The 16094-nt window shown below is 39.8% G+C and overlaps 1 protein-coding gene across 2 annotated transcripts in view; it reads left to right on the top strand.

Moving 5' to 3' along the window:
- The window catches only part of METAP1D (methionyl aminopeptidase type 1D, mitochondrial), a 188545-nt gene that overhangs the window by 101685 nt on the left and 70766 nt on the right, over positions 1 to 16094 (top strand). Inside the window, exons 1-4 of one of the 2 annotated variants that reach the window (XM_033944955.1) lie at positions 11189 to 11898; positions 12842 to 12991; positions 13397 to 13545; positions 14138 to 14180. In XM_033944955.1, coding sequence (XP_033800846.1) covers positions 13403 to 13545; positions 14138 to 14180 — 186 coding nt within the window. In that variant the 5' untranslated portion in view covers positions 11189 to 11898; positions 12842 to 12991; positions 13397 to 13402. Of the gene's footprint in view, positions 1 to 11188; positions 11899 to 12841; positions 12992 to 13396; positions 13546 to 14137; positions 14181 to 16094 lie in introns of those variants that run through there. The other variant, XM_033944954.1, reaches the window with a different exon arrangement.

Below are 16094 nucleotides of genomic sequence, written 5' to 3'. Positions count from 1 at the left end.
ATATAGCAAGTGATGGCAGATAAAGACCTGAACAGTCCATTCAGTCTGACCAACAGTCGCACTCATAATTAATTCATTATTAAACCAAGTGAATGTGGTATAAAATACTTGATCCTGGTTTTTCTTTGCTATTTTTGGGACATAGATCATAAAAGTCCACCTGGCATTGTCCACCTGGAGTTGCCATAAGCCTTCTCCAGCCCATCCTAGATTGTCTTGCCATAAACAGGACACAGACTGTAGAAGTGTACCTGGCACTGGCCTTTGTTCTTCACAGCCGGAATCACCATCTAAGCACCACTTGATGACACAGCACTCATGTAGGTTTTGGGTTTTTTAGCCATCCATTTTCTAAATAGGGATCCTCTGTATTCATCCCACACCTGTTTGAACTTCATGACCATTTTTGTCTTCCTTACTTCTCTCTGGAGGGCATTCCAAACCTTGATCATTCTTTCTGTGAAAAAGAATTTCCTGACCATTACTTCTGAGTCAACCACCCCATAATCTTAATTCATGTCCTTTAGTTTTACCATTTTCCCTTCTTTGGAAAAGATTTGTGTCTAAATTAATAACTTTTAAGTATTTAAACATTTGTTTCTTATCTTCCCTAATCCTCCTTTCCTCTAGAGCAGGGGTCTCAAAGTCCCTCCTTGAGGGCTCCAATCCAGTCGGGTTTTCAGGATTTCCCCAATGAATATGCATGAGATCTATGTGCATGCACTGCTTTCAATGCATATTCATTGGGGAAATCCTGAAAACCCGACTGGATTGCGGCCCTCAAAGAAGAACTTTGAGATCCCTGCTCTAGAGTATACATATTTAGGTCTTCTAGGCTCTTCTCATATGTCTTTTGTTGCAAGACCCATACCATTTTTGTTACCTTCTGCACTGCTTCAAGTCTTTTTACATCCTTTACAGCAGTGTTTCTCAACTTGGACCTGGAGTACACCCTTGCCAGTCAGGTTTATGGGATATCTGCAATGAATATGCATAGACTTGATTTGCATACACTTTCTCCGTTATATGCAAATTTCTTTCTTGCATATTCATTGTGGATATCCTGAAAACCTGACTGGCAAGGGGGGACTCCATGACCGAGTTGAGAAATACTGCTTTATAGGATATGGCCTCCAAAAGTGAAAACAGTACTCCAAGTGAGACCTCACCAATGAATTGCACAGGGGCAGTGGTATAGTGAGGGTGATAGGCGCCCAGGGCAGTGGCACCCCTTCTCCGCCCTCCCATCCCCATCCACTCCTTCCCCGCCACCTCCTGCCACACGCGCCCCTTCCCCCATACCTCTTTAATGTTCTGGGCACAAGCAGCAATCCCAACCTGCTGCTCGCGTCAGCGTCGGCTCTTCCTCTGATGTCAGTTCCTAGGTGCAGGTCCTGGAAGTGATGTCAGAGGAAGAGCCGACACTGGCACGAGTAGCAGGTTGGGATGTTAGAATATATGCCTGCTGTCCCTGGAAAACACCTGCTACAGGTGAGTAACTATGCTATATAAATATGATTTTGCCTCAGATAGGTGGGGCAATATCATAAGACCTGATTTCTGCTCTTTTAAAAGGTCTTTCATTATTATCTACAAACTGAAGACAGATTATGGAGTACATTTTTAGAAGCCTTGGGAGATGCTGTTTGCATGTATAAATACTGTATTTCTATATGCAAAACAGTATATAGGTATAAGTGGCCATTTAGAAATGGTGCTATTTATAGATGGCTGCACAAACAGAAGAAAGAAGAGAACTTGCCTCAAAGTGTACCAACCAAGCAAAAAAGGCGAGATATAAAAATCAACCAACAGTGATATTTATTAGTGTAAACTAAACTAAACTAAACCTTAGGTTTGTATACCGCGCCATCTCCACAAGCGTAGAGCTCGGCACGGTTTACAGAGTTAGGATAGAAAGGAACTCCAATTAAGGGTTATTGGAAAGGAACAAGAAGAAAGAGTGGGACAAGGGTCCTAGAGAGCAGGAGGTGTTAGATTTTTGAAAAGAGCCAAGTTTTCAGGTGTTTGCGGAAGAATTGGAGGGAGTTTAAATTTCTGAACGGGGATGTGAGGTTGTTCCAGAGTCTCAATACAGTGGTCCCAACTAGGATCCCAGCTTCGGCAATTTGGAATGCCTTCATCAGGGGACAAACGAGTAATGGTGTACCACTGGTTGTATGAGAATCCAACTAAAATAATGTATATAACCAAATCATGAAGGCGTCTTCGGTAAAAACCTCACGCCACAGAGTAAAACACAGGAAAGAGGTGTGTTCTGGGCCTGGCTTAGTTGGTGATTCCAAGTATTGTTATATTTTGTGTTTCAGAATGGCAATACATGTACCCCTTCCAAAATTTCCCAGTTGATACTGATGTCATAACCCCCAATTAACAAGTCTTTTGGACCTGGAACTTAATGGAGTTCTTAATGGGTGAGATGCACATACCTCTCCAAGTGCCAAATTTTTCTCCCCAGGGTCAAAGTGTTTCTTTCCGAGGAAAGATTGCTGGCTACCATGCATGAAGTTTTATAAAATGCTCCATGTACACACATATATCTTGGCTGTTTATAAAATCATAGTATATATATATATTTATACAGCACAATTCACACATATGTGTTCCCAATAGGGTGCCGCTCTTATTGTACATTTTCATTTAAAAATTATCCTATTTCAGGTTTATTTAAAAATTTGATATACCACCTTATTAAAATTCAAAGCGGTTTTACATAATATAAAAACGTGGAGGGGCATAATCGAAAGGGATGTCTAAGTCCGTTTACATCCATCTCGCAAGTCGTCCAAAGTTAAAAAGAGCCTAAGACACATTTTTGAAAGATACGTCCAACTTTTTTTACTGTAGAAAATCGTCTAATTATATGTCCTGCCGAACTGATCGTCCAAGCCGCTAAATCGTCCATCTTTATACCACATTTCCATCCAAGTCCAAAATGTCTAGAACAAGCCCTGTTGTACATGGGAGGGGTCTGCAAAGTGATGGACTGCACACCCAGACATGCCACCTAAATAGTGGGGTACCTTACAGGGCACTGCTGTGAACTTCACAAAAAGGGTGCCATGGCTTCTCCTCACTACAGCTCCCTTATAGGTGATGGTGAGCCCCCCAAACCACCTCCAGAATCCCCTAGACCCACTTATCTACCACCCCAATAGCCCTTATGGCTGCAGGAGCCACTTATATGCCAGTAAAAAAAGGGTTTTGGGGGTGTATAGGGAAGTGCACATATTTAAATATCAATGCAGTGATTACATGGGGCTTATGGGCATGGGTCCTCCTCTCTATGGGTCCTTAACCCACCCCCAAGACGACTTAAGCTGCCTCTGGGCTGGACGACTAGGCTTTCCTATGCCAGGTGGCAAGGTGATGATGGTCTGGAGGCTGAAATTTTAAGTTGTGAATAAAATTTTTATGGGAGTGGGGGTGGGTTGGTGATCACTGGGGTAGTGTGTGGGGGTCTGTTTTATGTGTTTGCAGTGCTTATCTGGTGAGTTTAGGTGCGTGTTTGTGACTTAGACCATGTTTTACATGGTCTAAGTCACAACATCCAAGTTCCGTCTAGGCTCTGTTGTTAAACTTTCGGTTATACATGCTGTATGACTACGTCTAAGCTGGCCCACGTCCCGCCCATCTCCTGCCCTTGACACGCCTCCCGAAATGTCCCATTTAGCTTTGGACATTGAGCAGCACTATGAAGGCCTAGGTCATAAGAACATAAGAAATGCCTTCACCAAATCAGACCTTAGGTCCATCTAGTCCGGCAACCCGCACAGTGGAGGCTAAGCTAGATGTTCCCTGATGAAGACCCTGTTTACCCGTATCCCTCAATGTGATTTGCAAGAAGGTGTGCATCCAACTTGCCCTTGAATCCCAGAATGATGGTCTCCGTCACAACCTCCGTCACGTTTAGAAATACGTCCAAAACCTGGTTTTATTATCAGCGCTTGGACGTTTTTGAGAAATGTTCATCCAAGTGCTGACTTAGGCTGGTTTTTGAACGTTTTTCTCTTTCGATTATGAGCCCCAAAGTGTAAAGAGAGCGTACGCACTGACAAACATTAACTTACCAATACAAGATGGAGAAGGGCAGAAACAATTTGTATAAAGAGAAAGAGGGGGAAAAGGAACAAAACAAAAGGAAGGGGAACAAAATATAAATAATCTAGAATAATGTAAGGTAAGCTAACATGATTAAAATATGGCAAGGAACAGATTTCCATTACCGTCCTTAAAAGGACTATTATACACCGAATGCATCTTTAAAAAGAAAGGCCTTCAAGTTACTTTTAAATTTATCCAGGGATGTAATTTCTCTTATATAATTAGGTGCTGAATTCCAGATGGTAGGGGCCGTAACAGAAAAGATGCTAGTACGCATATTGTTAATGTATCTTAAAGAAGGGATGTATAGGACCCAGTGTCTTTGGTGTACTATCCTTATCTTATAAAAGACTTGCCAAAACGTTGTAAAAATATTTGCCCAATTTTATTAGCTAACAGAACCATACGGAAACTCAAAGATTGTAACACCATTACAGAAGCTGTGTAAACCTCTCTGAAATGACTCCCCAGTCATTAGTAGCAGTATAGAAGCTTTCAATAAACAATAAAAGTGGCCTAGACATCCATTTCCCTGCCTATATTACTAGAGGCAGGTCTTGTCAGAGAGATCTGATCAATTACTTTAACTAGGTGATCAGAGAATTGGATACAGGGATTGCGCTAGATGTGGTGTATTTAGATTTTAGCAAAGCCTTTGACAGTGTTCCACATAGGCATCTAAGAAATAAACTGAGAGTCTTTGGGTTCCAAAGTGATGAACTAGGTCAGGAACTGGTTGAGTGGATGGCGACGGAGGGTAGTGGTCAATGGAGTAGTAACATACTGAACATTTCTTATCCCCTAGATAACTTAGTTTTGTTAGTGCAATGTCGCAGTTACACTACGCCCCACCAACGCATTTCGTATCTTCCTCAGGACGGGGGAAGTGCCTTAACAACTACATTTCATTCATTCGCTTTCTCACGCTGCTTACATTATGTCCAATATTTGGATGACATAAATTATCTAGGGGATAAGAAATGTTCAGTATATTACTTGAAAATGAAGCAGAAAGAATGATAAATTATTGAAATGAATGAAATGACTAAGAAAACATATGGAAGAGATAAAAATTCAATGAATTGAGATTCTGGAAGTGACTTTAAAGATATTAGCTTATTTATTTATTAAAGAGCACAGAAACAGTATGAAAAATTAGAATTAGAAACAGTGTGAAGAATATAAAAAAGAAAAAAAGAGATTAGAATAGAATAAAGGGCACATTTGGGTGAGCCAGTGACGAGTGTTGCCACACTGTACTGCAGGAATCAACAAGCAGACAAGTGGCATTCTGAGATTCCCCTTGTGTCTTTTAAAAGTATTATAAGCTGCTTCATAAAGCATGATATAAATTTAAACTTCCGGCTTTAGCCATGCCTACAGTAGCGTTCGGTTTCATAAAGTGCCTCCATTGGCACGATTCCGGTGCTTTTTTTTTTTAGGCACCAGAAAGCGCCTTGAAGTTTCTTTTAAAAGCACTTTTAAATGGCGTTTTCCTCTTTACTTAGGCGCCAGTAGTTAAGGTGCCATTTATAGAATACGGGCCAGTTTATGATGTCATTCATCACGTAAGTGAGTCTATTCTGCAAATTAGTGCCTCAGTTTAGGTACCCTTCATAGAATTGTCCTGTCATCTGCGTACCTCAGATTGCTGATAATTCTTCTGCCTATTTTCACACTAACACTCAAATCATCTAAGTCCAACTTCCTCATGATTACTTCTGTACAACAATCACGTGTTCTAAATAGTTTCTGTAGGAGCTGGTGTTCTGAACAATGTAGAATGAATTAAAAGGTTGTTTCAGTAACTGTTTCTCTTCTAGTGAACCATGATCCTATCCATCAAAATGTGGTCTTCACTTGCAGTCTTTATATGCTTTTAACAATTTGTTGGTGATATTTTTATTAAAATACAGGAAAGTACTGCATTTTAGAATGTGAAACTCCTTGTTTGCTGCTTTCTCTGATTCTTCCTATTCCTACCAGACTTGAACATTTGACCACTAGAGTGTGGTCTACAAATGAAATATAAAGCAGAATGGATCTGATATTAAAGGAATTTATACTCCTAACCTTAAGAGTGGTGTTTATAAATTGATCTCTGAAAATTTACTAGGACTGAGTCCATATTTTTACTCAAAATTTCACAAAACTCTTAAATTTAGGAGTATACAAACTGGGTGGCAACAGGGGTAGATTTAGGGCAGAGGAAAAAGTTAGGATCTTAGTACTGATTTTGTACTTGGCTCATAAATCTGGGCAAACGAATGGCAAGCCCTACATTTATGAGCATAACTTTTAAGCTCATAGATTAAGATGAATTTTCAGATGACAAGTTATGCTCTTCAGATTGGCTGAAAATAGGGCACACCTCAGTATTTTTTGAATGTTGGGCCCAATATTTTTACCAGTCTAGACTATAGACCAGGGACAGCTGGTACCCCTATAGAGAAACAAGAATATATTAGGTCCACTTTAGGTCTTCCATTTATATTGCCTATAAAATCATTTTGGTTTGAACTATGCTCTGATTATGAAATTCCTTCTCCAATATTGTGGACTAACAAACAGCTGAAAAAATGCCTATTTTCCTTTTCTCCTTTTCTAATAATAATTTGTATTTCTATGGATGTGATTGATTTTGATACGATTGCTGTTTATCATAAAAAAATGTGAAATTCAATAAAGAATTAAAATAATAGACTATAGACCAGGGATTCTCAAACTGGGTTCCTGGGAACCCTTGGATTCCTCAAACTCTCTTCAGAGTTTTGTCAAGAAATTAGATTATAGAATTATCTATATGAACATATATGTTTTTACATACAGTAAATTGAGGGCTCCTCAATGTATAAAAAAAATAAATTTTTAGGTGGTCCGTTATAGTAAAAATTTTGGGAATCACTGATGTAGTCCGAGGAAAGTTGCACCCATGATAATCCTGGAAAAATTCTGTATTTACTGTGCCTTTTGAAAAATGTTTTTGCAGTTCCCTTTTTATCAAGTTTATTTGATGGACTCCAAGCTTTCCTTGCTTTTAGGTTGCAGCAGTGAGTCAACAGAATAGGAATAAAGAAAGATGCAGCTTCATGAGAAAGGGGTGTTGAGCTTTTCAAGGACAAAGATGAAGGAGACAAAAATTTGGAAACAAAGAGAGCCAAAGGGGTTTGACAAAATATAAACAGTTACTGCATTTATAAATTTCTGTAGTCACAAACTGTAAATTTATTAGGAGGAACTGAAGTACAAAAATACATTCAAATAAATATAAACGCCAGTGGACTGAGTATAATGCCTAAATGTTTCCTTTAAGGAGGAAAAATGGCCTCAGAAGCTGCGAGAAACAACGCTGTACTGGAGCTGTATAAGAGAGAGCTGTCAATAGTACAAGCTCCCTACACACTTCTATCCTGGGCCTTGCTCAATGCTGCCGACAGTGTCCATCGTTTCACAGTTTGAACAACCATTTCTTCAGGGCACTGCATGAAAACTGAGAATTACTTTATTACAGCAAAGTTCAAAGGGATATTGCAGCAATTCCACCCATTCAGTATTACCTGATTTTTTTTTAATGACAATTTAAGTTAATATCAAATGATACCAAAGAAAAAGGATTCTTACACAAGTTTCAAGTTTCAAGTTTAATAGTTCTCTTGATTAATCGCTTAATCATATTTCAAAGCGATGAACAATTTAAAATACATTCATTATTAAAAAAAAGAGAGAAAGAGAAAAAAAAACAAAAAAACAATACAATACATACTTTAAATAATAACATTGGGTTAGGAACTAAAACATCATTTTGGGAACATAAGGTAAGAAGGGATTGAGTACTATCTGTTAAACATTATTGACATAAAGCTGTATGTTGGAAACTAGAAATGGCGCCTCAGTGTGCTTTAAATTAACAGCTGTGTCTAATCACTGTTGCTTGTTTCTGATTGGACAAGCTTCGTGTGTTTGCAAAAATACCGTGCTAGTAACTTAACACTGTCAGTGTCCTTGTTTTTAAAACAAAGTCGTTAATTCAGAAACATGATAGAAGTGTGTAGGGAGCTTGTACTATTGACAGCTCTCTCCTACACAGCTCTGGGACAGCGTTGTTTCCCGCAGTGTCTGAGGCCATTTTTCCTCCTTAAAGGAAACATTTAGGCATTATACACAGTCCACTGGAGTTTATATTTATTTACAAATTTTTGTACATTTTTAACAGACTTCTTAAGAACATAAGAAACGCCATATTAGGTCAGACCAAAGATCTATCTAGCTTGGTATCCTGTTTCAAACAGTGGCCACTCCAGAACAAGCATACCCGATTGAGTCCTAAAAGAACAGTAAGATTCCATGCTTCTTACTGGGTAAGACCCCCCCCCCCACCAAGGATAAGCAGTAGCTTTCTTTGAGTCTATAAAAGAACATAAGAATTGCTGCTGCTGGGTCAGACCAGTGGTCCATCATGCCCAGCAGTCTGCTCACGCGGTGGCCCTTAGGTCAAAGACCAGTGCCCTAGCTGAGTCTAGCCTTACCTGCATACGTTCTGGTTCAGCAGGAACTTGTCTAACTTTGTCTTGAATCCCTGGAGGATGTTTTCCCCTATAACAGCCTCCGGAAGAGCGTTCCAGTTTTTTACCACTCTCTGGGTGAAGAAGAACTTCCTTATGTTTGTACGGAATCTATCCCCTTTTACCTTAATGATTTACCACTAGAAATGTGTCCAAACCTTATTTAAACACAGCTACATTAACTGCTTTTACCACATCCTCTGGCAACAAGTTCCAGAGTTTAGTTAGGCTCTGAGGCCTGGACTCTATAAACAGCACCTTAAGTTAGGCGCCTAACTTAAGTTTAAAATGCCGTTAAAAATATGAAAAAAAGCTCTTTAAAGACAAAAGTAGGTGCCTACCGGTGCCCCAAAAAATTGCACTGGAATTGCTCCTAAGAAGGTGTTTTACAATGCTTAATTCCACTGTAGGTGTTGCTAATGCAATTCACTTGAAAGGCCTTGAAAATCCTGGCCTACATTTCCAGCACCTACTTTACATGTGGCTGCGATTCTGCAACCAGTGCTGGTACACGATTGAGACGCAACCAGCAACGGGTTTTGAGGTGCCAGTCGATATCAGTGCCAGTTGCAGAATCCGTCCTTCAGTGAAAAAATACCGTATTTGTTTTACATGTTTTACTCTATAACTTCATGGGAGTGTCCCCATTCTTTGTACTTTTTGAAAGCATAAACAAAAATTTGAGTTTACCCGTTCCACTCCATTCAAGATTTTATAGACCTCTTATCATATTCCTTGGCTGTCTGTTCTCCAAACTGAAGAACCGTAACCCCCTCATATGTGAGTCGTTCCATCCCCTTACAGCAGCATGTTAACAGCGTTCATTTAGTAGTGAGCAGTTCTGAAGTGTACCCTTTGGATTTAGTGAACTGAGATAAATACTTAAAGCAGGCACGTAACATTTTGATTTCTTTGTTGGGGCAGTGTAAACAATGTAACTGAGGGAAGGGGGGGTGTTCCTGAAAGAATATCAACCTTGAAAAAGAAAATCAGAAAACTGCAGGTAAAACCCCCCACAAATTTCAAGAAACAATCAGAAAAAACTACTAGGTTTACATCTTTTTGGCTGCCTTGCCCAATCATTTTTCTCCAAGTTAATTGACTTGGCCTTTGTTAACAAGTCAACAAAGACATCTCTGGGCTCTCTTTAAATATTCAAGCCTTGCAGGTCTGGACTTTCAAGGTAAAGGGGAAACATAATCAAAAGAAAACCCAAAAGGTAGTTAGGTAGAGTGCTTATGTATGCACTAGTGCTGCCCAATTCAGGAAAAAAATTTTGATTCGATTCGATTTGATTCAGCCTACTGAATTGGTTTTTCGATTCGATTTTCCTACCCAATTGGGTGTTTTTTTCAAACATCCTGGTGGGTTTATTTTATAGCCTCTTCACCCCCTTTGCCTTCTCCTAACCACACTGACGTTGCGGTGTAAACAAAATAAACAAACAAAAAACACTTTTCCTCTCTTTCTTAAATCCTAGCTCACGTTTGCGGTATAACACCAGCTCTGGCAGGATACACGTTTCAGATCTGACATATTGTAATCAGAAAATGGAAAATAAAATTAGTTTTTCTACCTTTTGTTGTCTGGTCATTATTCAAATCTTGTTGGTCCCAGGCTCTGGTTGTTTTCTGGTAAGTTGCTTGCCAGGGTCTCCTTCTTTCTTTTTTCTCCCTGCTAACCATTCATCTTCCATCTCTGTCCTCCCCTTCCGTTTCTCTTCCCTCCCCCGGAGGTCTGGCATCTTTCCTTTTTTTCGTCTCCCTCCACAGATCCACCTTTTCTTAATTACCCTTTCATTCAGCATCTCTCCCTCCTTCCCCACCAGCCCAGGGTCCACCATCTCTCCTTTTCTTTTCCCAACTACCCTCCTATCCAGTATCTCTATCCCCCCCTCCACACCATCCCTTGTGTCCAACTTCTCTCGCATTCTGTTCCTTCCCTCCCTAAATCCCATTGTCCATCATCTCTCTCCCTCTCCTCTATTTTTAGACCCATTATTTCTTCCCCCCCAAAGTCCAGCAAATGCATGTCTCTTTGAACCCCCCTTCCCTTCCTCCATGTACTTCTACACAAGGGCCCCCCTCCCCTGAAGGTCTGTCCCCCCCTAAAGGCCTGTTCCCCCCCCCTTGAAGGCCTGCCTGTTCCCCCTGAAGGCCTATGCCACCATCCCTGGCCTGTCCCCCCTTTGAAGGCCTGTCCCCCCCCTTAAAGGCCTGTTCCCTCCTTGAAGGCCTGCACCCCGAAGATCACGGTTACAGCGTCTTTGTGCTCTGAGCTGTTTCCTCTGCTGCAGTCCCGCCCCTCCTCTGACATCAGAGGCAGGATCGCAGTGGAGGAAAAAGCTCAGAGCACAAAAATGCTGTAACCATGATCTTCGGCTGCATGCTCCAGCAATAAGGTAAACGGTTCGAGGAGGCCAGGAGCAACACGGAGGCCTTCCCGGGGGGGTGGGGGGTGCGCAGTCTTTCGGGGGGGCAGTCCTTTGGGGAGGCCAGGAGGGAAGCAGGACTGCAGCACTTCCTGACTGACCCTCTCTCCTCGCCCTCTAAAACAGGTACGGCAGCGGCCAGCCAGCAAGAGCAGCGCTGCCGCTCCTGCTTTAGGGGGTGAGGAAAGAGGGTCTGAATCAGGGAGCCTATTTTTTAAAAATTTAAATCGATTCACCCGAAGTGAATCGGTGAACTGATTCGAATCGTGAATCAGGCAGCACTAGTGTACACAACTGATCACCGTAATCTTTTGAGATTACAAAGTTCCCTTCCCTCGTATTAAGAGATAGAGAGATCTTCATTACCCAGAGAATAAGAACATGCAATGCACATGAAACAACATCAATGATCAAACCAGTCTCTAAAATCATACAGAAGTCAGTTTGTTTGCTGATCTGATTAACTCTTTGGCTATGCAACATTCACATTAGGCTTTACTTTGGACCAAGTAGGTGCTGCTTGCATTCTAAGGGTCAGAATTGCTCAATTTTTACTGTCAGGTTCTTGCTTCTGAAGAGTGATGAACCTGATTAGGCAAAAGATAATTTTTGTTGTCTCTTTTATTCATATTCAAATGATGTAATATGGAGCCTCACAATGAAGTGTGTCATAAACCTCGACAGAGATTGCAACTTTTCCTGCTCCTTTCTAAAATGAAGAGTAACTGTCATTTACAGGCCATTGTAAATGGATCTGAACACCTGCAAGCAGACAGCTAGGTATATTAATTAATGCACATTTGTCGTCATGTCTCCTGTTCCTTACTTATCAGTTTGTTTTCAACAGAGCATGTTTTCAGATCCACAAAACGAATATGTGGTGATATTAAAAATGGAACACACAAGGCAAAGATTTCTGAAAGACAGAATAAGTGTTGCAAAAAAATATATCATCATCCCAGCAATTACTGTGTGTTTCCCTGTACAGTCACCATATGCTCAAGAAATGTAAAAAAAAAGGACAAAACATACTGGTAGGTTTTGCCATTTAAATCAGACCTGAGTGCAGTTTGAGATAACACACTTAAAGTCATTTTGATTCACAAAAAAAAAATGAAAACATGTTTACGATAGTTTTCTCCATGAGACAAAGAATATGGATGGTCCAGAAAAAAGTGCATATAATGGATTTCAAGGGAGTTGACAGCTAGATTGTAATAACTTTGCCTCAAATTCCAGCCTATTATATAGCTCTTTTGAATAAGTGTTGTAGTGCTTTCCAGCCATTGTAAGCATAAAAGTGATCTCTGTGTTAAATCGGCACCGAGTTATATGTTCTGTCTCCTTAACTGCTCACCATATTTATGATTGGGATTACTGCCTATAGTATTGATTATTGTTTTGAAAGCTTTGAAATTTGTCATTAAGATGATGGTATGTTCTGCTAAAGAAAATGCAGTTTTTACTCAGATACTTCTCTCTGGGGCTGCTTGTACTGTACAGCTGGCAGAAATTCGAAGTCAATAATAATAGGCAATGTTAAGTTCAAAAGGGCAGTGGAAGAAACACTGAGGCAGCCTGGAGGGTTTTCCTGATGGCTTAGGAAGGTCGCTCCTAAAACCGAAAGGGCAAGCTGCCATGAAGCAGGAGGCACTGCCGGAGAAAATGATCCCATTGTCGCGCTCGGCTTTCTGATCTTCTTCTCCAATCCTTTTTCTCCAAGCACATAAAGAAGCCAGACTACGTGACGACAGGCATTGTACCAGACTGGGGAGACTACACAGAAATTAAGAATGAAGATCAGATTCAAGGGCTTCGTCAGGCTTGTCAGCTAGCTCGTCACGTCTTACTCACGGCTGGCAAGAGTTTAAAGGTAACTGGCGCATAGAGTCTGATTTGGGTGGCTCGGTCATTTGTTAGTTTTCCAAGCATCCCATTTGTTTAAATTTACTAGAGAACCAAAAGACTGCCAGATCACTTCTGAAGCCTAATTTTCACATATTGTGAATTAGCCCTTTACTGTAAGACCCATATCATTATCCTGACAGCAGAACTTATGCAACACAATTTTAACCTTTCCATTTCAGCACTACAGTATGTATGTCTATAGCGCCACTTGGTATACATAGTTCCATATGAGATTCCCTGCTTCATGGAGCTGACAGTCTAATCAAACACACAAGACACAAGAGATACTGAAAAACTACAGAGCCAACATAGCGGAGAAAAACATTTCTACCCTCAGTATTCCTTTTATCTCTTTTTTTTTTTTTTTTAGGTTGGCATGACAACTGAAGAAATAGATGATCTGGTCCATCAGGAAATAATCAGCCATAATGCTTATCCCTCACCTTTACACTATGGAGGTTTCCCAAAATCTGTTTGTACCTCTGTAAACAACGTGGTATGTCACGGTATTCCAGACAGGTATTCATGGTTTTAAGCTGGGCATATTTTATTACAGGCAAGTGAGTCATGAAATCTGGTTACTTTTTGTAGCAGATGCTCAGGTGCCTTGATCTTCAAGAAAGTCTTATCTGAAAACTTGGTGCCTTTGGTTATCTAACGTGTAGTCCATGGTATGGACATAGTGCTAAGAGATTACATTTAAGAGTTTTATACACTTTGGCAGATGCAAAACTGTCTTTTATAACTGCCAATGTAATTATGAAAATGAGAATAATTTTGACTAATATAAATTTAAATTATTGGCAACAGATTTGTCGTTTGCAGAGAACCAATTACTAATCGATGGAAGTGATGATCAGAGAAGCAGCAAATATTCTTGCATTGGTAAAAGCATTTGAGTTTGCTGCAGCGTCTTACATTATAGATAATTGCACTTGCTCTTTTGAGCTACCAAGATCTGTAGATTACTGCTGGCTGGTCTTTCCCTATTTTAAGAAAATTATCTTTGTTTACTGAATTTTGGTCTTAAGTTATTAGATGTTTGTTTATATTTTTCTTAGATCCAATTGATTGAAGAGTCTCCATCATTATTTTCTGGTTTTTATTTCAGCCGGCCTCTACAGGATGGAGATATCATCAACATTGATGTCACAGTGAGTGATTCATATAAAAATAGTCTTTGATCAACTTTAAAATTGCTGGTAGCATCACGAAGAATTGTAGATTGGAAATGTGAAAAGCACAGATGGTTTGGTGCTGTTTATTTCTAAGCCATAGTACAAGCAGCTGGGTTTTTGGATTTTTTTTTGTTGTTATTTTATTTTAATTTTAAGGCTGTGATCTTTCTAAATAGACCCAGGCCTGACTTGAATTTAGGGCTGGAATCAGATGAACTGAGATCAATGTTGGCCTAAGTGAAATGTCAGCCCAGTCCTGCTATGTGTCATGTTTTTGAGAAGGTGTAATTGTTATTGATCCACTGTGTAGTTAATGCAGAGCACTGTAGTACTGAGCAGCTGCTGAAGCCAGATATGTATGAGATGAGCTAACATGAACAAAGCCGGCATTTTTCCTTCACTCTGTCGAGATTGATCTTCCTCTTCCTGCTGATTCTGAGTAGGGCCTGTCATTATCTTACTCTGTCATTAGAAGCTACATTGGCCTGTGTGTGTCAGTCTATTTGAACAGCAACCCTTTTGCTAGTGGTGTTCCCTGCATTTATTAAAATCTCGGAAGGTAGCATTGTGCGGTGCTCCATTTCAGGTGTAAGAGATTTTAACCCTTTACCAATGAGAAAAAAATAGCTACATAACTAGATAGTTTGGTTTGACGACAGCTGAATTTGCTGAGGTTGTCCAATATGCTTGTTTAAATAAATAGAGGCATTAATCAAGTAAGAAACTGTTGGTACCAAACACTGTTCTGCAATTACCTATTTTCATTTAATAGAAGTGGGATTAGTAGTGGGTTACAGCTAATTTCTCTTCCAATTATGTTTTCAGAACTTCTGTTTATTTTTTGTGTGTTATTTTGAGTGTTTTAACAGTTCATCACAATGGATTATAAGCAGCTGTTTAAATGATGAACTGTCAGAGAGTGAATGAAGAGAAGCTCTTGCAACCTGAAAGGAACATATGTATTTTTTTTTGTCTTTTGCTGATGGTTTTGAATTTTTTTCATCCATCTGTGTCTGTAGGCAGTATCCAGTTCTGATTCTCACCCTGGCCTGCCATTCACCGGCGATTATGAGCACTCTATTTTTACAGTATGATTGCTCTTCAGCTGGTTTCATTTCAGAATATGTGGAAAAAACTAATGTAGTATCAAAATAACCTTCATGACTGGAAATCCTGGTGACGAAACAATAACCTAATAAATGGTGTTATGCCCCTGAATAGGTTTTATACCTAAATTTTTGTATGGCATATAGACATCCTTATCTTTGGACAGAGCAGAAAAGGACAAATCTTCTGCAAAATGAACCAGCTGATAAACAGATGCCAGAGACTCACTGACTATAATTGGGACTTCTGATTTTAGATTAAACACTGATAAAACACCCTGATGGAAAAAAATAAAATAAAATTCAAATTCAAATATGTGTTTATTGGATAAACATTGGAAAAACACCACTTCCTCTCACTCCTTCTCTGGCTTATCATATTCGCCTTGCAGAGGCTTTGCTTTTTCTGATGATTCCTGAGTGGCACAAATATACATATTTGATTCCACTGGAAAAGGGTACATAACATAACATGTGGCATTGAAACACAGGTAAAGACTGGATCAATATTTAAAGCAATTTAAGTGGCTGGAAACGGCTTCTGGCCAGTTAAATTGCTTGTGTGGGACTATCCGCTGATATTAACATTAACATAAGAAAATAAGCATTACCGTACTGGGACAGAACAAAGGTCCATCAACCTCAGTATCCTGTTTACAACAGTAGTCAATCCATGTTCAAGTATCTGACAAGATGCCAACTAAAACAGATTTTCTGCTGCTCATCCTAGAAATGAGCAGTGGATTTTTACTGCTGAATATCACCACTGACCAATAAACTAAGA

Source organism: Geotrypetes seraphini, chromosome 5 (genome assembly GCF_902459505.1).
Source record: "Geotrypetes seraphini chromosome 5, aGeoSer1.1, whole genome shotgun sequence".
Lineage (NCBI taxonomy): Eukaryota > Metazoa > Chordata > Amphibia > Gymnophiona > Dermophiidae > Geotrypetes > Geotrypetes seraphini.
The sequence above is the reverse complement of the archived record's forward strand: the minus strand, read 5'-3'. Positions and strand labels throughout refer to the sequence as shown.